Source organism: Electrona antarctica (assembly GCF_951216825.1).
Source record: "Electrona antarctica genome assembly, chromosome: 11".
In the NCBI taxonomy this organism is placed as follows: Eukaryota; Metazoa; Chordata; class Actinopteri; order Myctophiformes; family Myctophidae; genus Electrona; species Electrona antarctica.
The window spans coordinates 18,038,926-18,064,896 of NC_136792.1; the positions used below are offsets into that span (position 1 = coordinate 18,038,926).

The window sequence follows — 25,971 nt, forward strand, 5'->3', positions numbered from 1 at the left end:
GGAGACTGGGGTTCAGGAGGTACAGGAGGTACCTCCTGTCTACATGTCGAAGTGTCCTTGGGCAAGGCACTGAACCCCAAATTGCTGCCGATGTGCTGGTTGGTACCTTGCATGGCTTCCGCCGCAATCGGTGTGTGTGAATGTGTGAATGCAATGCACTATGTAAAGCGCCTTGGATAAAGGCGCAATATAAATGCACCATTTATCCAAAAACAGGAAATCATCATAAAGGAGGTAAAGAGGGGGAAAAGGGGTGGTTGGGGGATTCAGATTTTACGGGGGGCAGTTTTGAATTGCAGCCGTCCGTAGGTGCCCTTTGAGAGCGGTTTTGAAGGAGTCAAGGGATTTGCATGTCTTAATGACTGTTGGTAGGGCGTTCCACATTTTGGTGGCATAGGAGTGGTGGCATTGGATGATGAGGTACACTTGCAAATACATCCTCTTAATGTGATGTGGTCGCTCTTTTGTCCTTGATAACTTAGTACAATACAGTACGTATAGACTACATATTCCGACAGCCAATAGTCAGATCAGATCAACAGATCCCCCTACTCCATTAGTCCGACAACCAACAGTCCCACTACTCCATTAGTCTGACAACCAATAGTCTGACACCCCAACAGCACCACTCAGTTCAAACGGGTCTGATTTTCTTTCTCAGATGGAAAGCAGTTGTGGGCATGTGCACTGTATACAATATTTATGCTAGCAATTGCATATTGAGCAAACTGGTAATTTACCTGTATGGTGCTTTTTAGCGCCTTTATCCAATTCCAAAGTGCTTAACATTGTGCATTATATCCACCCATGCATTCACAGTCACACACTGATGGCAAGGACTGCTCATCAGGAGCAGTTGGAGATTTACCCCCTTTCCAAAACGAGCTCCTCGCCACACACTTCCACCACTCTGTATGCGAGGCTGCGCCATATTAAGTGTCGTCTGAAACCAAATAGCCTTGAGTGGAAGTGGCTTATAAAGCCCTCAAGGGCGAGTCTATACCGTGTTAAGGAAGGACACTTGACCTCTGACAACTGACCTCATAGATGGCTGCAGATGGCCACATGTCTCATATCCACATTATAGTTACACTATTGCCATGTCGACCATGAGAAGCACATGATAGGATTTCTTCTTTTTGAGTGTTGCAACCACTCCAAGGAACAGCAATGTCCCAACCTATGTCCCTATGTCCCTATGTCACTATGTTTATAGTACCAGTAGGGGCAAAAGTGGCGCTGTTGTGCTACAAACAGAGAGAGAGATAGTGTTGAAATGAAATGAAATGAAATCTATATTTACCCAGGGTATCTGGGCTAAGCTCAAGAACTTGTTTCCAGCCAGGCCCTGCTCATAGAACACATTTCATCGTAGTGGTTGATGCCTTGTTCAAGGGCATTTCAGCGGTGGTAATTTTAACGTGTCGGACGGCTGGTTCGAACTGGGAACCTTCCGGTATCTAGACCGCGCCGCTATCCGTTCGGCCACCGCTGTTGCACTGTTGCCTGCTAATTACATAGAGAGAGAGGGGGGGAGAGAGGGAGGGAGAGAGAGAGGGAGAGGTGTCTGCTAAATGCTTATTCCCCCACACAGTAACTGTCATTTCTCGACCGTTTCGGACGTGGGGCGGCTCGCCGGAACCGAGCTGGCACCCTGGGCGCGTTCCTGTGGGTCTGGAAGTTCCGGGGACCCACCGGGGACCCCCACACGGAGTTGCACCACTCAGTTCACACGGGTGTGATTTTTTGTTTCATATAGACATTCTTGTTCTTGATGATTGTAATAGCATGTTCTTTCAGATTCCATGATTAATTTCCAGCAAACTTTATTTATTAGGTTACAAGAAATAAGAATAATGCTTATCAATGCCATTCAAATGCACATCTAAAGTAAACGCAGATGCTGTAAAGAAGTAATGTTCAAGGATAGAAGTCCCACGCTAAAGATTTGAAGCTCTCAACTGTAAATAAATAAATACAATTATACATGTGAGCCACGAGTTTAAACAACACATAAGATACATCTCAGTCAAATACAAATCCCCCCAGTCAAAAAACAAACGTAAAAGTAGTCTAATTAAACATAAAATGTTAGTATAGTTCTGTATTTCTTTGGAATTCGTAATTCATTGAGAGCATAGCAAATCTAATGGTCCTGGAATGGCATTGCAATACACTCAGGGTATGGAGTTTGATTCCCCTTATGTAAAACATACAGTATGCCGCATCCCATACACATGGGATGAAATTGTTGACCAAATGACATGCATTCCTAATTGTAATACTTGAATATAAATTAGTATGGCTAACTTTCAGCCTTGGTATGACCTATTTGGAAGAACAAGGACAACCTTAATAAGATTGAGGACCAGATTAAGTATCATCATTAAATGCTTTTAATTAGATAACAGAAAGGAAAAAAAACTACTGCCCCGGTGGGGACAGTGGCATATAATTGGTGCAGTTCTTCAAGTCATCCCTCTATTTAAAGCTGTATCTCCTGAATGGGAGTGTGTCGACTCCTCCTGTTGCTCCACCGCTGCCTGACATTGAATTCCCCTTCAGGCCCTTGTCTTAGACAGGTCCACTATGGCTCTGTTATGGCTCTATCTTATGGTAGCAGTCCAGTGACCCATATCTAGTTTCAGAGACACACTGACACACAATGGAAGTAGTGCCTGAAACACACCTAAGACATTGTCGCTCTCAGGTGGACACCTTTTCAGAAAATGGAAAGAATAACCTGTGTTCCAATGGAGCCAATGTTATTTAGTCACAAGCTCTTGTTAACACCTTTCTTTGATTCTGTATTTATAAAACCCTCAGACACACATTCATTTTCACACAGAGACAAAAATCTAAAATAGCAGCTACTTTTGTGACACTAATATGATGGTATTAATTTACGAAAGAAAAACAAAGTTGAAATAAGTCTTTTTCCCAACAGCAACAATATACTTCAAAATATTTTTTTTTAATATACACAATGGATCCTTATGGGTCCATTTAACATATGCTTAATGATTCTCCTAAAGAATATGCTCATACATTACTGTAATGTAGGTGCTCTTGTACATTAACATCAACTAACATGTTCCCTGACTGAAACCTACAAGTTACCGTAGTTCTATTTTTGGTCAGTTCACTTAACCAAATATATTTTTGTACAGTTCAAACACTCAAGAAAGCAGTGCATGAGTTGCTCTGAAACAAAAATACTCAAGTGGATTTTTAGGGCAAAGACCAAATTATCAAGAGAATTAAAACTGCCTATGGCGCATTTCAACTAATTAAAACAAAAATAGCATGCAACTACAGTTTAGAGATTAAATGAGGTTGCTTTAGGGGTGCAGTGTTAAAATAGAATATAAAATGTATCATTTGACAATAATCCTGAATATTATGCAGCAGTCTGTTTGGAATAATTTTTGATAGACATAGGTATCTATATGGTCAGGCTCCTACTTGACCTCACCCCCCGAACCCACCTCACCCCTGCCCACTTCGACAGGCTGGAATGGCTTAGGGTCGACGACAGAGTACAGCATCTTGCAATGGGTCTGGTCCACAAGATTCGATACACCACCAAGATACCCATGTACCTGTCTAGATACTTCCTTAATGTTAATGAAGTCCACACCCACAACACCAGAGGGAGTGCAACGAACCATGTACAACCCAGATTTGGCACAAACAAGGGACTAAACAGTCATTAAGACATGCGAATCCCTTGACTCCTTCAAAACCGCTCTCAAAGGGCACCTACGGACGGCCGCAATTCGAAACTGGCCCCCGTAAAATCTGAATCCCCCCCCCACCACCCCCCCGCCTTTTTTTCCCTCACTGTATATGTTTCTTTTCCCTTTTTACCTCCATTATGATGAATTCCTGTTCTGTTCTTTGTCTATATAGAAGTGTCTATTTGTACGTCTCTAAATGTTTTGATGAATTGAACATGGTGGACCCTGTTGTAAACAAGTGTAATGCTTAATTGGGTCGTCCACTCACAGTTAACAGCCTTTGTATTGAGTTTGTGCTCGAAATGTACTGTAATTCTGCAAACTGTTAATAAATATTTCAATCAATCAATCAATTAACTCTTCAACATTATAAATTGGTTTATGTTGAGATCTTTGATGTTTGAAAATGCACACATCCACGTCCGCTTTGTTAAGAGTTACCTTTGTTGAATCAACAAAATGCTCTTAACTCATACATCAAAGGCATCTCATAGAGTATGATTATATTCATCCATACAGTATCCCACATATTAAAGTGGGTATTTAAGCTCCGCCCAGGGGTAGTGGCTCATGTCATGTGACATAGTTGGGCGAGATACAAACTAGGACTGAGAGAGAAACTTTTCATCAGTCTTCTTCTCTTCAGTGGACAAAGATACGTTTGATTTTACATTTTACCCGGTAAGACCCTTATGCGTATTCATTAACTGGCTTGCTGGAGTATTTATCAACAGTATAAGACTTTATTTTTGTTTCTGGTTTTTATATTAATGAATTACCAAAGTGGTTCATTATTTATCATGCTTCATTAAATAACAGTAATATGAAATGTTTGTGTGAATTGACATAATATGTCAATTCATATATAATTGTATTATTTATGCCATATAAATAATAGCATTGTACGGTATTATGATGACAACGATCCCAAAAGCAACTATTACAATTTTATAGTTCATTCATTCTATCCAGAATAATATACCATCCATACACCAATAACATGGCTGTTATATTAGTCTGGAAAACATTCCCTGACTATGGGGAAAAGTGTGTTTTGCTTATAGGTTGGTTGGACTAGTGCTACAGTTGTCTTGGAAGAGCCACAGAGTTTGTTGAATTATGATTAATTTCATCAACATTACATGCATAGTCAATTAATGGTGTATTATCGCCCGTTGTTTTGGAATTGCGTACATAGAAGCAGGTATGATACATAGCAGTGTCAGCACTCAACATAATACTTGTTCACCATTTATCCGTTTTTTTTGTCATTACATTTAACTTTCAACAAACACTATAAACTTTGAGTTACAGTGGGGCAGCTATGCTAATAATTTCCATGAATTTGCTCAATTAGGCTGACTATTAATTACATTTAATTAAAACCACTTTTGCAGTCAATTATTTAATGTATCCTGCACATCTATTCAGGTTGTAAGACAATTCTCTCAGGATGACACACCAGTTCCCTGCGCTCTCTGCAGCACAGAAGAAGGACCTTCATGAGACGGCACTACGCATAATATCCCCTGGGAAGGGCATCCTGGCTGCGGATGAGTCTGTGGGTCTGTGAAGACCTATGGAGATCTCTGTATACTAAATAATGGCATATCATCATTTAGGACTTGCACATAATGCAACGGTTGTACTGAAATGATTGCTTCACTGTGAATTAATTTTCAACAGTCCAGACAAAATGCACTGAGTTGATATTAACATCTTGGATGTACATCATCTGTAAAACCTAATTCATACTGCTTCATCACAGGACTGTTTTTTAACCCTAAAAAAAGATTATTATTGGGTTTTTTTAAATATTGATTGTTATTTTCAACGAGCAACACCGCCATGCGGCAAAAAATAATTTATGCTACATTTTATTGCAACAGGCAGCATGGCTAAACGTCTGGCCCAGGTAGGAGTGGAGAACACTGAAGAACACCGCAGACAGTACAGGCAGATTCTCTTCAGTGCAGATGATCGCATCAACAGCTGCATTGGAGGGGTCATCTTCTTCCACGAGACCCTGTACCAGCACTCGGACACTGGTGTACCCTTTGTCAAAATTATAAAGGACAGGGGCATCATGGTTGGCGTCAAGGTAGGATCATTTTATATTTCACATGAGGAACTACATAGGTGCACTCAGTAGAGTGCAAATCCCTAGTGGTATAAAAATGGTCTTAAGGAAAATGTATCAGCATTAAATATGAGGATCTCTCTTGTTGCTATATGGTTGTGGCTACATGAGATCTTATGTTCTGTCACTTCCCAGGTCGACAAGGGTGTCATCCCCCTGGCAGGAACCTGTGGAGAAACCACTACACAGGGTACAGTAAAAAATATATATATATTTCCCCCCTGAGTTTTTTGATGATTTCATTCAGACAAACATACTGTACGGTGCAAGATGCTTTATAGACTTTTTTCTTTAGGTCTGGATGGTCTGTCAGATCGCTGTGCACAGTACAAAAAGGATGGAGCCGTATTTGCAAAGTGGCGCTGTGTGCTCAAAATAAGTGACACCAACCCATCTAAACTGGCCATCGCAGAGAATGCAAATGTTCTGGCGCGTTACTCAAGTATCTGCCAACAGGTTCGGCCTCTCTGGTATATTCCACGTCAACATTTGTGAACACTGGAAGGATGTTAATTTTGTTAATCGTTGTGTGCATTTTGACATGCAGAATGGCATAGTGCCCATCATAGAGCCAGAGATTTTGCCAGATGGAGATGAGGACCTGAAGCGCTGCCAATATGTTACTGAGAAGGTGGGTTCATGCATTTGAGAAGATAGGGAGCGAGACATAGTGAGAGAAAGAGCTAGAAAGAGAGTCAGAGAGAGAAAGAGGACATCTGTGTTCCAGGCCAGAAGGAACAATATCATATCAATATCATGCAGAGTGCAGTTGATGTTTTCTAATACATGTGCTGTGGTATTGCAGGTTCTTTCTGCAGTCTACAAAGCCATGTCTGACCACCATGTGTACCTGGAAGGTACTCTGCTCAAACCCAACATGGTCACCCCTGGACACAGCTGCTCTACCAAATACACACCAGAGGAAGTTGCTATGGCAACTATCACTGCATTGCGCCGCACAGTTCCCCCTGCGGTCCCAGGTAAGCTAAGATAACACTTCAGGTCTAAGAAACAAACAAATACAGAAATGAAAATCCATTTTAAATAAATGTCCATGAACTGAGCTATGCCCTGTTACACGGCAATGTTTTTTTTTCGTATCCCTACAGGAGTGGCATTTCTCTCAGGCGGTCAGAGTGAAGAGGAGGCCTCTATCCATCTGAATGCACTCAATAACTGTCCTCTAGTCAAGCCCTGGACTCTAACATTCTCCTATGGCCGGGCCTTGCAGGCCTCTGCTCTCAAAACCTGGCGAGGACATAAAGAAAATGAGAATGCCGCAACTGAGCAGTTCATCAAGCGAGCTGAGGCATGTTTTTTCTTTTCTTTTTTTTACTGTAATCATACAATGACATTTTTACTCAACAACAATTATTTGAATATACACCTATGGCGTTTATTTACTGTTGTGCATTTCTTTCTATTATCTTTTTGCACATAGGTGAATAGTCTTGCTTGCCAGGGGAAATACACTGGTGGCAACGACAGTGGTGAGGCTGGCCAGCAGGTCTATGGGTCCAGTCATGCATACTGAGCAGCATGTTGATGCCCATATTTCAGCTCTTACCAACAAAATAGTATATCATTACCATAACCAAGCCGCATCACAGATGAATATTAGAAGTTAATTTACAGTATAAACACTCTTGATGGAGGTATTGCATGAAAACAGAAGTTAACATTGTATTTTTCTGCCTTGACGTACAAGGACAATCAGAAAATGGCCTTTGCCTGAGCATTTTAATGCATGTTATAAAATGAAAAGTGGTTGCTCTGACTTTGTTCCAAATACATGCTCTTATGACACAGATAATTAAAGCTACATCATTTGGTAAATATAATTTAATTTAAAGCAATTACTTGCCTTGTGTAGTGAAAAAGAAATACTACCATAAAAAAAACAAAATAACAATAAGTAGTGAGGATGTGTGTATTTTCTTTTTCTCTTAATGACCAAAATAAAACTACTACTACTAATGACTGCAACCCATTGCATTTATGTAATGCAATTTCCATTATGTGGATTTTGACGTGTGTGTGTGTGTGTGTGCGTGTGTGTGTGTGTGTGTGTGTGTGTGTGTGTGTGTGTGTGTGTGTGTGTGTGTGTGTGTGTGTGTGTGTGTGTGTGTGTGTGTGTGTGTGTGTGTGTGTGTGTGTGTGTGTGTGTGTGTGTGTGTGCGCGCGCGTGTGGCTTGTATGCAATGTATTCAATGGTGTATCTGATATTCTACCACTTCTTAGATAAGTTTCCAACATATATTCTTCTGGGCGTATATAGGTTTTAACTTATATCATATGAAAGGTTCTCATTGTCTCCACCAGGCCGAAGGCATGGGGAGAGAGTATGTTTTGCACTCCGTCCGTGTGTGTGTGTGTCCGTCCTTCCGTCCTTCCGTCCGTCTGTGAACAGCTAATCTCCGGCACCGTTAAGCTGGTCGATGCCAAACTTTGCACACACACTCCCTGGATGCCAACGATGAACCTCTGCCCCACATTTTCCAGAACGGCCTGTTATAGCGCCACCATGAGGCAGCTTTTCACATTTTTTACCTAAAACTGCACCGATCTGCGTGAAACGTTCCATGCACACTCCCTAGAGGCCAAGGATAAACCTTTGACCTGCATTTTCCGCATCTGCCTTTTATAGCGCCACCAGGAGGCCGACTTTTGTAAAACACATTTTTTGATATTACTCCTCCAGATTCTGTCCAAAGATCTCACAAATTGTTTACACAGTATCTCTATGGTCATGTGCTCAAGTCGGATCTGTCCGATATTTCATATTCCATCCTAATTGGCTATAATTGGCTTTCACAGTTTGCAAGATTGCCCCGTTTTGAACAAAAGCCTCAAATCATGAACGCAGCATGCAATTTACGTGAAATCTTTCACACATTTTCTTACTAGGCTGAGGAATATATCCCACCCTTTTCACATTGGCCTGTTATAGCGCCACCAACAGGTTGATTTTTGCAAAACACATTTTTGGAACAAAATGCCTCAAATCATCCAATTGCCATCAAAGGCGTATGAAGAAATGGCACCCTTTTCACATTGGCCTATTATAGCGCCACCAGGAGGCCACAACCTGACCTGCCCTGGTGGAGACCTGTGCCCCGAGGGGCACTTTTTCTAGTTGTTAGTGTTTTCTGTGCACTGGAATGAAGTAGATCAACATATTATAATAAAAAGGTATCTTAAAACAAAAATGTGTCCAGTTTCTGCTCTGTTGTTGCAGCCGATGCGTGATTTCACAATCTATTATCCAAATATTGAAAGTATACACCTACAGCAGTAAGAGTATAGATCCATTCATGGTAGTTAACCAAACTATGACCTGAAGACATGTCATCCCTCACTTCTTTATTTCCTTTTCATTCAAAACATTACATTTGTTTAATTCATTTGGATAGTGATATTAAAATAATTTTACTCCCATAATTTAAATATATTAACAAACATCTGGATTGCATTTTACTTACTTCATTGTACTGTTGTGGTTCTAAATAGCAAGATACCCTGGCCTATATATACCATAATTGGACAACCTGTTTTATGTGGTTGCTTTGACAGGCTACATTATATGAATCATTAAAAATAATCCAAATATGTGCTGTTTTTGGATTGAGGTTTTCTAAATATGCAAACTAAATAGATTTAGAAAATCTAATGCTGCCAGAATATTCATCCCAGTGGTTTAGTTTAGTTTATTTAGGATCCCCATTAGCTGTTGCACCTGGCAACAGCTATTCTTCCTGGGGTCCTCACAGAATAATATACATACAAAAAAACATTACAACATTACATATATCACAAAAGAAAAGAAAGAAAACAAAAAAACAAAAAAATAAATACATTAAAGCATAACTACGGTTAGTGCATTCACTCTAGATTACATTAACTGGTATATTGACATAAACAGAATTACAATTTCGCCATATATATAAGAAAATCCTTCAGTCTTTTCTTAAAGTGCCTTTTACCCTTAATTTCTGTGATGCATACTGGTAGAGAGTTCCAGAAAGTCATTGCCCTGTACATGACTGTATTCTTCATTGCATCAGTTCTTGGCTTAGGCACTGTGAATCGACCCATTGCAACATGTCTGGTATTATGTCTGTGTCTATCACTGGTATAATGAATATTTTTATATAAGCATTTTGGTTTTTTATTTGAACAAATGTTCCTAAAAAATCCAGCCAGACTAGCAGCTAATCTCTGCTCCACCAACAGCCATGACAGCTTCTGATGATTTAACAGTGTACTAGATCTAGTATTGCAGTTCAGGGCAAGGCGAGCTGCCTTATTCTGGGCTATTTGTAATTTACACAGGTCCTTTTTAGCTGCATTGGACCACACAACTGGACAATAGTCAAGGTGGGATATCACTAGTGCCTGGATGACCTGGACAGCAGATGTTGGAGTTAAAAACTCAGCACATCTCCTAATCATGGACAAACCCCCTCCCATTTTCTTAGTTATGTTTTGAATATGAGTAGACCATGTTAGATGACTGTCTAATGTAACCCCAAGTAGTTTTGTTTCATCTACCTGCTCAATTGCTAAATCGCTCAGATTCAGATTCAATTTGGGTTTTGACTTGAGCATATGCTGTGATCCAAATACAATGGATTTAGTCTTTGAGATGTTCAGGACCATCCTATTGTTCACCACCCACTCTGATATGTTCTGTAGTTCCTTGTTGAGAGCTACAGACAGATCTTCCACATTAGTGGCAGACATATACAAAGTAGTGTCATCAGAATACATGGCTATATTGGCCCTGTCTAAGACCAGTGGCATGTCATTTGTAAATATAGTGAACAACAAAGGACCTAAGCAACTTCCTTGTGGAATTCCACAGTGAATATGTTTAGTGTCTGAGAGACTCCCATTATAGTATACTCTCTGTGATCTGCTGGATAAATAGCTTTTTATCCACCTTAGTGCAGATAAGGTAAAACCATAACATGAAAGTTTGTCAAGCAAAAGATTGTGATCAATAATGTCGAACGCGGCACTAAAATCTAACAATACAGACCCCACTAGTCTCTTGGAATCCACATTCATTAGACAGTCATCTATTAACTGTGTCAGTGCTGTACATGTAGAAAGTCCATCTCTATAGGCGTGTTGAAAGTCAGTATTCAATACATTCTCAGAGAAATATGATTGAATTTGGTTAAAGACATATTTTTCCATTAATTTAGCAAGAACTGGCAGAATGCTAATAGGGCGGCTGTTAACCCCTGTGATGTTTGTTTTAGAATCTTTTGGTATTGGAATAACTTTAGCTTCCTTCCATATTTGTGGACACACCCCCCACATCAAGCTTTGGTTAAAAATGTGAGTAATTGGATTAGTTACCAGGTGTACAGCGAGCTTCAGTAACTTGCCATCAAGGTTATCCAGGCCTGCAGACTTCTCACTGTGTATTGAAAGTAACAGTTTCTCCACCACCTCAGAGCTGATGGGTTCAAAACTAAACATACAGGACTTATTATTCATAATTTTGTCTAATATAGAGTTAACACAATGCACATCATTACAAGACATATCCTTTCTTAACCTTTCTACTTTACTGGTGAAGAAGTTGTTAAAGTATTGAGCTATGTCATATGGCTTAGTGATAAAAGCCCCATCCACCTCAATGAAGGAGGAAGCCCTATTAGAGCCCCTACCCAGAGCATTGTTAAATGTTTTCCACAGCATCTTACTGTCCGATTTTATTTCATTTATCCTTGTTTGATAATAACATTTCTTTTTCTTCCTATTCATTTTTGTAACATTATTTCTTGATTTACAGTAGATCTGCCAGTCAGCCAGACTGCCAGATTCACATGCCTTTTTCTTAGCAGTATTTCTTAAAGCCATGCAGTTTTTAATTTCATTGTCAATCCAAGGTGCTCTTACAGATTTAACAGTATGTTTTCTAACTGGAGCATGCTTGTCAGCTATTGACAGAAATAACTGCATAAACAAATTCAGAGCTATCTCTGGATTTTCCTCTTCACCTACAGTATGCCATGGTATGTTTTCAAGTTCTTCTAGAAATAAGCCCTCCCTGAAGTTTTTAAAAGATCTTTTGTAAATTACTTTTGGTCAGTACAATATTGCTATAAAGAAAGTCAGATTTTTTTTATTTTGAAAGATAATTTCATATCAGTTACTAGGTCTACTTACTTTTCATAATTAACTAACTTTGACCTAGATACATTTTGTTATCTACTTTTATTTTCAGGTTATTTTCCCACCATGTACCTACATTCCAACTCATCCTTTTAGGCAGGCATAATTTGCATCGGTCCCCTCTCAGCATGACAGGCTGTGCGGTTATATAATGTATGGATATGCAAAAGTTGCCTGTGTAAACGTCTGCAGGAAGATGTATCAACAATCTTGTATGTATCAAATGTATCCATACTTTTTAGATAATGTAGGCTTTTACACAGACCATATTCGAGAGTATGAGATATGTAATGTATTCAACATGCTGTCAAAACGAAATTACAGCTCCAGTTTATTTTTGAGTCTTGCATAGGCTTTATAAAGAAATTGGTACAACTATATCATACAAATTATATTGTATATGGCCGGATTTACCCTCCCAAGGGCCCCCAGGCTAGACAATATTTCAGGGGCCCCCGGGGCTGCGTGGTGCGTTTTGGTCTCTGTAATTTTGGGGTACCCAGCCCCCCCAAAAGAGAGAGGCAGGCAGGCAGGCAGGCAGGCAGACAGACAGACATGCAGGCAGGCAGGCAGGCAGGCAGGCAGGCAGGCAGACAGACAGACAGACAGACAGACAGACAGACAGACAGACAGACAGACAGACAGACAGACAGACAGACAGACAGACAGACAGACAGACAGACAGACAGACAGACAGACAGACAGACAGACAGATCGCTGTGCATGCATGGCAGGCTTTAGGGCTTTCCACAGCTACCCCACAACACAGCGTCACTCATGTCTGCAGTGCAGACAGCAGAGCAGAAGTGTGGTATCTGGTGGAACCACATTTCATCAATATAGCCTAAATCATGTTAAACTAGACAGACTAAATTCACATCTAAAAGTGTAAACCCGGATCTTTGTCTCCCCTGAGAGAGAGACCCACAGCTGCAGGCCCTGTAGGGGTCCCTGTATGCTAATTAGATCAGCTGCTGATAGCAGACCAGGACACCTACTGTTCACTGTGCTTGCTTCCTGGTGACCACTACCTTATTTAGACATGTGTGACAATTTGGTACAGGGGGGTGGGGACCACCTTTGCATTCTTCCTTTGATGTCTCTGTCTTTGAGTTGTATAAGGTCTACTGAAAATGCTTGTAACAGTACGTGTGTTAGTCCGGAGGCCGAGGGGCTGAGGGAAGGATCCATGGGGCTCCGGCCCCATGGCTGTCTGATTGCTGTATTGAACTCTGCAAATAAACCTGGACTCCGAAACCTTCATTCATCTGTCTGCCTCCGCGTTTATCCTGAGTACTTTTGCCTAAGTATTAGAGGTTTGTTCATGGGCTTTATAGAGAGAAAAGCAGTCTCTCTTTGTAGTATTTATACTTCAGAAGCTCTCAATGTTTTAACCATATTAATAAATACAATAACTAAACAAAATTTTCACTTGAATTGGATTGCAATACTTAACAATTTCAAATCATATAAAAACAAAACAAAACAAGATTTTTTTTTTTTAAATTGGCCCCCCCAGTCGGGGGCCCCCGGGCTGCAGCCCACTAGCCCAATGGTAAGTCCGCCACGTATTTGTCCATTGCAGACATCCTCTTGTTTCCTCAATGGTAAGTCCGCCACTTATTTGTCCATTGCAGACATCCTCTTGTTTCCATCCATCCATCCATTCCATCCATCTTCAACCGCTTATCCGTAGTTACTAGTCGGGTCGCGGGGGCAAAAATTCCACCAGTGCTCCAGACTTCCCTCTCCAAGACAAACATTAGTGACTTCCTCCTGGGGGATCCTGAGATGTTCCAAGGCCAGTGAGTCGATGTATTTCCTCCAACTGAGCCTTGGTCATAACATGTATTTGTTCAGTAGGCCTATGTGCGTGTGTGCATGTGTGCATTCATTTTAAATGTATTACACGGCTTGGTTGAATGCTTGATTCTGATTGGTCAATCGCCAAATTCAGCAGTCTGTTATTTCTGAATAATACCGAAAATGGATTCTATTTGATCAACTCACTTCCTTGTTTTCCGACTGTGCTGCAGCTGGGCAGACGCCGGCCAGCGCGACACAGGAAATACCTCGTTTTGTTGCTCTTTGAGTCAATTTATTAATTTATGTATTAAAGTAGCCGTGTAATAAGCGGGATAATGTATGGCTGAGTGAGTGGTCATTGTTTATAGATAAATCACATTCAGGCTGATTAAGCACCTCCACCTTAGTTATTGTAGGCTAACAGATTGGTCAAAATAACATTTTATTCACTATATAAAAGTTACATAGTGTATATCTTTAATGCTTCTTTAAGATCACCTTTTCATGTAGAAAGTATGATCACCGAACAAACATGTTTCCATTGCCAAAGTTGCTGTCCAGACAGTATCACATTTTGACATGTTTTTGACATGTTTACTTTTAATCAACATCACAACTTGTTGTCAGTTCATTTGTATTGCTGAGCAGTCAGCAATACAAGCAGTCACCAAGGATGAATGAATGAATGAATGAATGAATGAATGAATGAATGAATGAATATATAAAACCATTCAGTGATGGTTATGATCATCATAGCATAGCCCATACCACCATCTGCTGGAAAGACATTGTAAGAAAACATTGAATTAGGCTACTCAATTGTGAGCAATGGGAGAGTTGATAACCAAATTAACCCTCATAGATCTAGACTATTGAGAGCGTAAAATTAAACCAAATAGACCTATACCGGTTCATTTGGTTTCATTTTACGCTCTCAAGAGTTAAATTATTGTTAAACATCTGTATTAGGATACTGGTAAATACTTTACAAGAAGTCTACACAATAGAGAATGTAGAAAAAAATTTATTTTGATTTTTGATCGTTTGTATAGTTTGCCTGTTATATCCTATGGTACCAACAACAGCATGGAATTGTGGACAAAATATTATCAAACTATATCAAAATATTCTTTCGTTTTGGGTCTGAGAGGCTATAAATCTCATCAAATGGTGGTCCACGTGGCTCAAATGCCAAATAAATGACACATCTGACAGGCAGTGTTGGCTCTGTCAACAGACTCAACACACACTGCAGAAGTGTGTGCGTGCGTGCGCGCGCTGTGTGTGTGTGTGTGTGTGTCACAATCTGGCAACACTGGAGTCAGGCGCGCTTTCAAGGAAACAGAAACACAGCAGCAGCTGCTTCTCCTCCACCACAAGTTCACAGCCAGTGTTGTGTTCTCTTCTAGACCTGCGTACAAGGAGGTCGAAAACGTCTTGTTCTATGTGATTGATTTTTTTATTATTATTATTTATTTTCTCTGCAAGAACATCGATCAATCGGAATAATACTGAACAACAACGGACCAGGTTAGCCAGCGCGTAGCGGAGCGGCGGGCAGCGTGCGTGTGCAGGAGGAACCATGTCGGGAGGGCAGCCGTCGGGAGGTGTTGTACGAGGCCCTGCTGGAAACAACGACTGTCGGATCTACGTAGGAAATCTCCCCCCTGATATCCGCACCAAAGATGTCGAGGACGTTTTCTACAAATACGGAGCGATTCGAGACATCGACCTGAAGAACAGGAGAGGAGGACCTCCGTTCGCTTTCATTGAATTCGAAGATCCCAGGTAACGAGCTCAGCTAACGCCAAGTAGCCAGCCAGGGCTAACCTGGACAGTAAAATATGCTTAATGTATCGCGCGACAAAATATGACTTGATGTTCAGCCCACCTATTGTGAAAATGAAGTGTTTGATTTTTACGCTCGCATGACATGGTAACATTGAAGCGAAGCCCTTTTAGGCCCCCATAGAGCCATGCTGTGCGAGTGGCTCGGACTATGTCCTGGGTCCAGCGTGCAGAGCACGCCTCGTTGTTGACCTAGTCACAACAGAAACGTGGTGCGCGGGGGTTCGGTTTTGAGTGTAAAGTCCACGTTACATTAATGGCAAGGTAAAAGATGCATACTTTTACCTCGCCCGGTTAGCTTGTAATGTTAACTTCCTGCATCTTGTATTGTTGTTGCCCTGCAGAGGTAACTAGTAGTTGTTGGGTTTTTATATTTGTATTCATAGTGTAAACATGACAGCGTCAGTGTTTTGAGCTACCAAACAAACACAAAACCTAGTGTTCAAACCAGTGGGCTGAAATTGTAAAAAAAAAAAAAAAAAAGAATACTCAAACAATATAGAAGCTATAATTAAATAATAAGTAGACGATTGACAATTAAAGATTATCAAAAAAGGACAACGAGCAGTTGTTGTGGTGTTATACTTTATTATTGCAACAACTCTTTGGCAAATCCATATTGTTATGATTATGATCACATTGGTGAGTCAACTATCAGGACATTGCTTAACTGTATTTTACCCTTGTGTCTTCCTTCCACTTTTCTGTAAGTGTGCAAGCAAGGCTGGCCACGTTAGCTACTCAATGTTTTCGATGAATTGAAATTGAATAGTTTACCAATGGAATTATGGAAACAAACAAGCCTTTTCTGGTTTCATCTTTTTAGCAGACCTTGTATACCGGTATGTGTACTGTACTTCCCTGTGCCTGTCCTTGCCAACTGTTAAAGTATTCAATCGATCAATAGCAGTTAATCTGAAACCGTAGTCTCCCATGTCTAACCAATGACATTTTAATCGTATTTTTCAGGGATGCAGATGATGCCGTTTATGGACGTGATGGATATGACTATGATGGCTACAGACTGCGTGTGGAGTTCCCGCGGAGTGGCAGAGGTTCTGGGAGAGGAGGTGGTTTTGGTGGTGGAGGTGGAGACCGAGGTGGTGGTGGTGGTGGCGGCGGCGGCGGGGGGATCGGTGCACCCAGGGGCAGATATGGCCCCCCATCCAGACGCTCTGAGTACAGGGTCATTGTTTCAGGTAATATCACCAGTTCGTGCATCATGACTAATAAGCAGTGTTGCCAACTCTACTGAGAGAAATAAACCAACCCACCTCCAAAACAAGCCAAATCTTGCGAGAGGAATAATCGCACTATAATAAAAAAAAAGATTTGATGACCATTATAATTACTATGTAATATATGTTTTAGTTATTTATTTTAACAATACACACGTACTTTAGCCAGGGCTTAATAAGTAGAGATGCCAGGCTGAGTGTCACTCAATGTGATTCACACTCCCCCAAGCATACAGTATGAGGAATTATACTATACATCAAAGAAATGTTGGCTTGTTAGATTTGCCAAAGAAGCCACAGCATCCGACTATAATTGTGCCACGTCTCTGTGTGTGTGTGTGTGTGTACGGTTGTAATGCACGTAACTCGAACTGTTTGCCCCACCGACTTCAAATTCAACACACACGTTCCACACCCCCGCAGGGAGTGCAGTGCCCGGTATCGAGTTGGTCGGAACCACGGTTCTCCAGAACCACCACAGGTGGTCTGGTCAGGCTCTGCCAGTGGGCCTAATGAGTCATTTCTATTAGTAATGCCTGACACCCAAGACGAAGTTTTATCCAAAAGACGAAGTTTATTGATATGAAAATGGATCGGATCGCTCCACAGCCTAGGAGCGCCTGTTGCGCAATCCTCGATGTTGCGCAACAGTGAGACGTCATCGAAAATGTTCCCCCCCTGTTTAGCCGACGGGAACGAAAATCTTAAAACATTAATAACTCGCGATCTAAATCATCCTGTCCAATTCTAAGAAAAGATCATGTGTTAGACGGGCCCCCGCTGTCCAGTCACTAGTCGCGATAGATTTAATCTTACCTCCCGTTGTTGTCGATCGCATTGAGTGTTTTGGCTACATTTAGCTGCTACAGCCACATCCTGCATGACATCCGGTCCGTCGGTAAAAGTGCTCCGTTGCTATAAATCGATTGGGTGTTATAATTTAATGGATTAAATAACCCTGAGCAATTAGAGTGTTAAAACGGGTGCTATGACAAGTTGACAACAGGTATTATTATGTTCCCAAGTTGTATCGTTCTCAAGTAGACCGGTGGCCGACGGGCACGTACAGCTTCTTGTGACTCTTTGCATGGAATAAATATGGTCTTGTTTGAGAAGTTTGAAAATCATTCATGATTTGTGTTAAAGGGCTCCCCCAAAGTGGCAGCTGGCAGGATCTGAAAGACCACATGCGTGAAGCTGGAGATGTGTGTTATGCAGACGTTTTCAGAGATGGAACCGGGGTGGTCGAATTTGTGCGCAAAGAAGACATGACCTATGCTGTTAAAAAACTGGACAACACCAAATTCCGATCACATGAGGTATGTGTACTGATTTGACTCCTATTCACGGATATTGTTTCTTTGCCTTTCGGGAAGGTGAGTACTTGTCTGAAATGTTGACAGCAACAGTGAAATTGTTTTCGGTTGATAGGGAGGGAGCAGTTGTGGCCCTTGCTTCCAAATTCCAGCTCTGGTGTGTTCACTTTAGGTGATGCAAAGAGGGTGTGGTCTCTTCAATGTCAAGTTCTCTTGTGTCTACCAGGGAGAGACCGCATACATTCGTGTGAAAGTAGATGGCCCCCGCAGTCCGAGCTATGGAAGATCACGCTCCCGTAGCCGTGGCAGCCGAAGCAGAAGCCGGAGCCGCAGTGCCAGCCGCAGCCGCAGCAACTCCCGTGCCCGGGGCAGAGCATCACCCCGCTACTCTCCTCGTCATAGCCGCTCTCGCTCCCGTTCCTGAATCTTTCTATCAACCATTGATGTTTTGCCCTTTTAATGAATTCTCTGTATACCCTCCTGTTTTGACCTTTTTGAGTTTTTCAGACGTCAGCTGTTGATTTTAATTTTTTGAATATCTTGTCCCGATGTCGTTGTGGAAGACCTTGGTATGTAGATGTGTCCCTTTTTTACATTTCCTCACCCTTCCAGCTGCTTTGTCCTGTTTTGGTCTCTACAGTTTTGTTTTGACTTTTGTTTTGTTAGTCACAACTTGCAAAATGTGCTGTTATGAATTTTTATCTTATCCATGGGTTGACTGGGTGGGTGGATGGGGGACATTGCTTAACTGTATTTTACCCTTGTGTCTTCCTTTAGAAATCTGAAGATAAGGATTAAAAGAATGATTTGGAATAAAACCATTGTGGAGCACATTTCATTTGTATGGTCAGGATAGGACATTCAAATGAGGAGGAGTCAGGTCCTATGGTACGCTTCATATTCCATGCATTGAGGTTTTGGATAAGATTTAGGGTGCATGTCATAATGTCACAAATACTTGTCATAACCTTTTTTGACATGCTGCCTTGGGTCTGAAGTAACAACCCTAAGTCAGATTGTTTTCATAAATGTACTTGTGTAACACTTCTATTGGAATCCAAATTGATATTTGTGTTGGGGGTGGTATAGGGTTAGTTCAAAAGCTAAACTTATCAACACTGAAATGTTTTTGCTTCACTGATTTTTGGTGCTCATGGGTTAGTTTGTAAAGCAATGTATGTCATGAGTGCTCAAAATTAAAATTGGATTAGGCCCATATCTGAAATCATTCTAATGGTTTGCCTCTGATTTTCTTCCTGGTATTTCAAGGTTTTGATTGGAGGAGTGGATCCCAATCCTTGGAGCTGGATGAGTGGATCGATAGGGAGGGGATAGGCAAGGATGGATGCTTGGAACGGGATCCGTTTTCCAGGAATCAAATGAGTTGATTTGGAACTAATTAAGGAGTCCCAGAGCAACTTTTTCCAATAGCCTATCTATCTTAATTTTTGAATCAATGATATGGCTTTATTTACAAGAAAGCGAATCTGAGGACCAGGAAGTTGGATCAAAGGATGGAATCGTAGATGCCTGGTATGAGGGAATTAAATTGGGGTGGTTTGGTTTTTATTGTATTTTATTGCTTAATCTTACATACCTCTTAGAATTTTCAATAAAATGACTGAAAACGGTACATTTATGGTGTGTTTTTTTTATTGGAATACTCATGTGTGAATGGATGTTATTCCTAATGGAATAATTATTTAAATGTTTTTAGATATTCTCCCATTGTACATGGCATATACCTGAGGCCTTCTAAATCCTAACGTTTTTCTGAAAATATATTTCTGTCAGTGGTGCTCAACCTTTTTCATGTCAAGGACCCCCAGAATTATCTGTATTTGGCCGCCGACCCCCATCTGAAAATATGTTCCAGGGACCCCCCCCCCCACAGAAGCAACGATTTGAGTTAAAAACGTTTTCTCGGAAAGAATATATATTCAAAGATTTGCGCCACAATTTTAATGACTTTTCAAAAATAGCAGATCTACAAGCTTGTAGCGCGCACTCTGTGCCATGCTATGAGCTTGTAGATCTGCTATTTATTTTTCAATAGCTAAAGTATAACATAATGCTTAAAACACAGGTTTTTGGGTTAATTTGGAATGTGCATTAAATTCATACCAACTGGGGCTTAGATGACTTTATGAAATATGATTGTACTACATCCACTGATAAATGTAATCTGGTCAAATGTTGTTTACATCTGACTTAATTGAATTGTAATACAATTGCAGGATACAGGATATGGAAATGAACAAACTGTTCAAGACAATGATCCTTCCAATAACATCCTTCCAATAACAGCTATTGAATAGCCTCACACCAAACACCCATATAGCCATACACTCACTAAAGACATTCATAATATAACGTTGTACTTATATGTTGTATATACGTTGTATTTATACATACCCAGAGCAACCTTTTGAACCCTTTTAACTAGTTTATTTTCTAATACATTTGTTTTTACTTCTGTTTTGTAAAAGCTACTTTGGGTACCTTGAAAAGCGCTATATAAATCGTATGTATTATTATATAGATATAACAATGTTCCAGTTTCCCCACACCACAGATTCATATGGTTATGTGGGGCCAAGTTATTTCAACACGGGTCCAGGGCACGGGTCTCATATTTTGGCCCCCACGGTGGTGTATTGCCAATGATGCATTGTGGGATGAAATAAGATGCAGGCAGATGGGAGCTGGAGAAAATCGCTTCCACCACCTCGGGAGGCTGCTGCTCAGCCAATGGATGACTGTATCACGCAGTAGAGGGCGGGGAGGTCTTCTAGCACAGTGGATAGGATACATCATACACCATACGTACCATAGTTATTGTGTAAATCTTAAGAAATTAATTGCGGAGCTAAATCCATATCACTGTCGACAAGACGAAATATCAATTTGCAAAGGAAGTATCGAAGGAGTCAAAGGGTGAGTGACGTGCTAGGTCTGCCTAGTGCCGACGCAACACATTACCATGCGTCTTTACAGTTTGATTTGAGTTCTCCCCTCAATGAACTGTTATTAGATGTAGCTTCATTTTGGGGGGGATTTGATGTAATTTGTAATAAGTAATTTGGATCGTGGAGTAGGCCGGAACGATTGTAGCGAAAATGCTCGAGTGTTAATGGCCATTTAAATGCGAGACTTATAGTCTTTCGCCAAACGATTATGCAGAAGAACCTGATATATCGCAAAGTTATTTTTTTCCAAGTAATTTAACTCCACCTGTATTGAGTTTCACAGCTAATCCATGCCCCGCTCGAGTCCTTGTCTATGGCATAATAAAGTTTAGAGAGATTATTAATGATATGCTAATGTTTTAATGAAATACGCCATTAGCCTATTTCACCAAGTGACCGATTTGTCTGCGTATGCCCATTGTCCCTTCCCTTGATATTGGCCTGCTGGCTGCTGCTCTTTCTTACCTAATTGGTTCGTAGAGGTGTCGATGGATTGTAGTCGTCTACATTCAATCTGCCGGTGTGTTTCATTCAATGCAATCCCTTTGAGTGAGTGTTTTCTTCGCAGTTCGTTTCAGCAGACATGACTGACAGGAAAGCTGTGATCAAAAATGCAGACATGTCTGAGGACATGCAGCAGGATTCCGTGGATTGCGCTACACAGGCCATGGAGAAATACAATATAGAGAAGGACATTGCAGCCTATATCAAGAAGGTGAGTGAGTAAAGGGTGCATTCACGTGCTTATCAGTATACGGGTCCATTTGTACACTCAGAGTTCCAGGGCTGCCAACATTGGACTGTGAGAATCCAGTAGATTGTTTTTTGTGGGGGAGGGGGGGGGGGGGGGGGGGAGCTACAGAAATTGATTTCATAACTGAAGCAATATAAGACTCATCTCATCTTCTCTCTGTATGATTGCATGCACTGCTTCCAGGGGGGTCCCCAGAAACATGTTAACAGTCATTGTAGATCTAAGTTATAATATTCAGCTTCACAAGACTGCTCACCATGGCAGAGGGAAGGGGGGGGGGGCTGGAGCACCCCCTACCGGACAGGAGGGGAATAATAATAATAATTTTAATCAAAACAAATTTCTGTTACTAGGCCTAATAAATATGCTACTGTATATCACAGTTTCGGTGCTTTATCCTGGTTTGTTGCCTGTATCAGTTTGTTCATATAACTTGGGTGTGGAGAGGGAAGTAAAAGCCACTTTTCCGCGTGGAAATGCGTGTGCACGAGGCGCGTGCACGTGCTTCACGTGCTTCTTTTGTATATATCCTCTCTTCATAATGTAAATAATATCCCAAGCAGCACACTTTACTACTTATTTCGATGGAAATAAGCGAATTAGCACAACACCCCATAGCCCCATTCAATTCCCATTCAATTCAATGCAATTCACTGAGGGCTTATGGTAGGGGAAATAGCCAATAAGGAGCTTTTGCACACAAAAAACACCTGGACCTCTTTGGTCTTTGGTACAAAGAAAGGTAAGAAAGCCTTCTAGCATGGAATTCTCCTTTAACATCCTATATAAGGCAAACATTTCAAAATGTCATTATGCTTTAAGTAGCATGTGACAGGTCCAACTAGGGTTTTGTCATGATTCTGAATCCATTGCAAGCATTAGTTTTGCACGAAAAACACTCCTTCGGCTAAAAACGTCCACAGCCGTCATCACAAATGTGATGAGGTCAGCACATTTGGGCAAGTGGCTATATAGCCGAATTTAGCCCAAGGAGTGTTTTTCATGCAGAACTAATGCTTGCAATTGATTCAGAATATACGTTCCTGTGTTCTGGTGAATTTTGGGATTTTTATACCAAATCCAGGAGCAATGACAATGCAGGAGTCCTGCAGGATCGAGGAATGTTGGCAGCCCTGAACCTAAGGCTCACCATGTAGCAAATTCTGAACTGGCAAAAACAGTAGGGCTGAGGTGGGATTTGAACCGAAGTATGCCTAGTTCCAGAACTGTCTGTGATGGTGATCAACTCTGGTCTTGTTTTCAGGAGTTTGACAAGAAGTATAACCCTACATGGCATTGCATCGTTGGAAGAAACTTCGGCAGCTATGTTACCCATGAGACAAAGCATTTCATTTACTTCTACTTGGGGCAAGTGGCCATCTTGCTCTTCAAGTCTGGCTGAGCAGTTTCCTGAGGTGCGGAGTTCCTCATTGAAACTTAACAGGAATGTACTGTTGGCTGATGTCTCCCATACAGTTAATGACTTACCATAATGATGCAAATCGACCGTGCGCAATTGCATGGACTATACAGTATTTAATATGTCTGTTACAGTACGTTTATGTTTCAATAGTTGCCATTCGAAAGCAACTTAAGTAGTTTTATTTTTATGTTAAACCTAGGTTGTAAATGGTTTTTAACAGTGGCCCTTGATTGTATCATAATTAAAGGAAAGCTAGAGAATGTAGTTGTGCATCTGCTTTCCTTTATAAGTGACATTGCCTGTCCATTTAGATGGTAGACTCAAATGGAGTATCAGTTGGATATATCTGTGCATCTGTTTGACAATACCAAGATTTATTAGGTCTAATGATGCTGGTGAAAAGGTGTGAGGAAGTTAAGGTCCTTCTTTTCCCAGATAATCTGTAAAATCCTGAGTGTTCATTTCACAGAGAGTCTACAGATTAACCTGTATGGCTCCATTGTACACTCTGAGCTAAATTAACACTGAGGACTTACACATGGTTAATTCACATGACCACAAGTTCTTACATGACTGCCCCAGGCTTTCAGTAGGATTACAGCTACCATGTACAGAACCATGACTATAAGATAACTGAAACATGCTGTGATTTTTACCAGGATTGCACTTTTTTTTTAATGTTATATCATTTTAACCTCCATCAGGATAAAACTTACCAAAATCTTCAACTGTCACTAAGCAAGCACAAGTGTTTCCAGGAAGTTGATGTCAAGAACTAAAGGTGTTTTCTCCACTCTTAATAGTCACTGTGAACTGGTGGAATAATCTGAGTAAATTATGTTTTGTTAACAATACCAAACTGTACTGGCTACAATAATGATGATCATTATCCTTACGTTTTCACAATAATGCCACAATTTCACGTTAACCGATCTGTCTTTATCTTGCTTGTATTGAATATATCACACAATAATGGATTAAGACAATTACAATATCCTTGCAAAATCAATGCAAATGATAAATTAGTGGCTGCTATTGATTGAAAATGAATATACCTATAAGCCTTCAATAGTTCAAACTCTACAAAGACTTTCAGACAGTTTCGTTGTCTTACTATGTGACTGATGATACTGTCCAAACACACTATCCCAAACCTTTATTTTGCATTGCATAAATATACTGCCAGGGATCTAAGAAAGACTTGCAGCTTCAAGTAGTGTTACCAATCATTTTTTAACATATTTTAAGGCACTCTTTGGTTTTGGTCTTGTCGACATTATCAACAAGCTGGACTAGAAATGCACAATGTCTTTTGTGTTTGCTTGATTAGTATTATTTTCAAGGGAACTATTCCTATCTATTGTCCATGTAAACTGATGTATCGGTTCCTTGTGCATGGATTTCTGCTTTGTTTGTATATGTAGGAACCATTTCTCTGCTGTTTAATTCACACAAAACACGTGCCTCTCATTGTAACTGGCTTGAGTACAATTGCACTTCATTAGATGTAGGGTACTACATAAGAAAAACCTTGTAAACCCAGTAACAACTAACAATAAATCTTCATTGGTGACTTATTACATTTTTGGCCATTTATTTGACTTCATTGTATTTTGAATATACTTTAGTAATGTGGGTCCTTTCCAGTATGTACAACATATTTAAATATTTAGAACATACTGCTATGTCCATCAACGCAGTCAGAGATTAACAATATCACATTTTCTTTCTAAATGATTATGTAAAATATAATGTCTAAATAATTATAAGAAATTATTCCAAAATATTATGTGCTCACAGTTTCCTTTATCCTAAAATGTAAGCTATTATCTTTAGTCTATGCACGTTTGACTTGTCTGTCAATCTCCTCACCCAATGCCTGTCTACTTTCCAGTTCTTGCTTCAGGTTTCTGTCTATCTTATCAAATATTGATCTGATTCATGGAATGTGCAATTAAAGCTGGCTTGGGCAGATTATTCCACTATGTGTTTTGTAATATTGTAGAGAGAAACATTTTGAATAGCCAGATTTCATTTTATTTCTTGATCTTGAGCTTGTACATCAGTTTCACTACTTTTAAATATTTGTTTTCAAAAACGTTTTGGGAATGTGTTTTTGCAAATATTTTTGAAATAATAATTAAAAACACAATGTAGGAAACAAAAAATAAAGGGTCATAAAAATGGGTCCACAAGCCACAAATGGGTCCCGACCCACTGTGTCTTAGCAATCAATGTGCCTTAGCTGCTAAGGCTTAGCACATTCGCAATGTGCCTTAGGACATTCATGCTCTCAAGTGCAAGATTGAGTATTGTTAGCGTCCAGTGCAGAATCTGCAGATAGACTTTATTTAAACTCTGTTCTTACCTGTACCTATCCTATTTCACGGACTCACGATAGTTGTCGTAATACAGCACACGTCACATGCAATTAAGTGATCATATATCGTTCACACCATCTAACCGTTATCTATACTCTTAGTTGATAGCATTGTTGTGTAACTAGCTTCTGCAAAATGGACAGGAAGTGACAAGAAGTGACATCTTG

General features: G+C 40.4%; 3 protein-coding genes across 4 annotated transcripts; all 3 read left to right on the top strand.

Annotated features, from left to right (window-relative positions):
• The first annotated feature begins 5,190 nt into the window (after positions 1 to 5,190).
• On the top strand, positions 5,191 to 7,465 carry aldoca (aldolase C, fructose-bisphosphate, a). The gene is made up of 8 exons (XM_079514068.1): positions 5,191 to 5,309; positions 5,634 to 5,841; positions 6,016 to 6,070; positions 6,176 to 6,336; positions 6,428 to 6,511; positions 6,686 to 6,860; positions 6,990 to 7,189; positions 7,322 to 7,465. Exons 1-8 carry the CDS (start codon positions 5,194 to 5,196, stop codon positions 7,412 to 7,414), a joined length of 1,092 nt encoding a protein of 363 aa, XP_079370194.1. The 5' UTR covers positions 5,191 to 5,193; the 3' UTR covers positions 7,415 to 7,465.
• Positions 7,466 to 15,194: 7,729 nt separating this feature from the next.
• On the top strand, positions 15,195 to 19,906 carry srsf1a (serine and arginine rich splicing factor 1a). Of its 2 annotated transcripts, XR_013791097.1 has the most exons (5): positions 15,195 to 15,663; positions 16,693 to 16,922; positions 18,108 to 18,280; positions 18,504 to 19,165; positions 19,547 to 19,906. XR_013791097.1 is itself a non-coding variant. In XM_079514052.1 (4 exons), exons 1-4 carry the CDS (start codon positions 15,458 to 15,460, stop codon positions 18,699 to 18,701), a joined length of 807 nt encoding a protein of 268 aa, XP_079370178.1. In that variant the 5' UTR covers positions 15,195 to 15,457; the 3' UTR covers positions 18,702 to 19,906. The 2 variants fall into 2 exon arrangements, 1 of the variants encoding a protein (XP_079370178.1); XM_079514052.1 differs by having other exon boundaries at positions 18,504 to 19,906.
• Positions 19,907 to 21,084: 1,178 nt separating this feature from the next.
• Positions 21,085 to 24,968, top strand: dynll2a (dynein, light chain, LC8-type 2a). Its single transcript, XM_079514485.1, has 3 exons — positions 21,085 to 21,214; positions 21,815 to 21,961; positions 23,265 to 24,968. The coding sequence occupies exons 2-3, from the start codon at positions 21,830 to 21,832 to the stop codon at positions 23,400 to 23,402; spliced, it is 270 nt and encodes an 89-aa protein (XP_079370611.1). The 5' UTR covers positions 21,085 to 21,214; positions 21,815 to 21,829; the 3' UTR covers positions 23,403 to 24,968.
• The last annotated feature ends 1,003 nt before the right edge of the window (positions 24,969 to 25,971 follow it).

Bases quoted from the DNA above. Each gene is read 5' to 3' on its own strand.
- dynll2a (XM_079514485.1), top strand. From the start codon at position 21,830: ATGACTGACAGGAAAGCTGTGATCAAAAATGCAGACATGTCTGAGGAC. The intron at 21,962-23,264 runs GTGAGTGAGTAA...TCTTGTTTTCAG, and splicing joins TTGCAGCCTATATCAAGAAG to GAGTTTGACAAGAAGTATAA.
- srsf1a (XM_079514052.1), top strand. From the start codon at position 15,458: ATGTCGGGAGGGCAGCCGTCGGGAGGTGTTGTACGAGGCCCTGCTGGA. The intron at 15,664-16,692 runs GTAACGAGCTCA...CGTATTTTTCAG, and splicing joins ATTGAATTCGAAGATCCCAG to GGATGCAGATGATGCCGTTT. The intron at 18,281-18,503 runs GTATGTGTACTG...TGTGTCTACCAG, and splicing joins CCAAATTCCGATCACATGAG to GGAGAGACCGCATACATTCG.
- aldoca (XM_079514068.1), top strand. From the start codon at position 5,194: ATGACACACCAGTTCCCTGCGCTCTCTGCAGCACAGAAGAAGGACCTT. The intron at 6,071-6,175 runs GTACAGTAAAAA...TTTTTTCTTTAG, and splicing joins TGGAGAAACCACTACACAGG to GTCTGGATGGTCTGTCAGAT. The intron at 6,337-6,427 runs GTTCGGCCTCTC...TTTGACATGCAG, and splicing joins ACTCAAGTATCTGCCAACAG to AATGGCATAGTGCCCATCAT.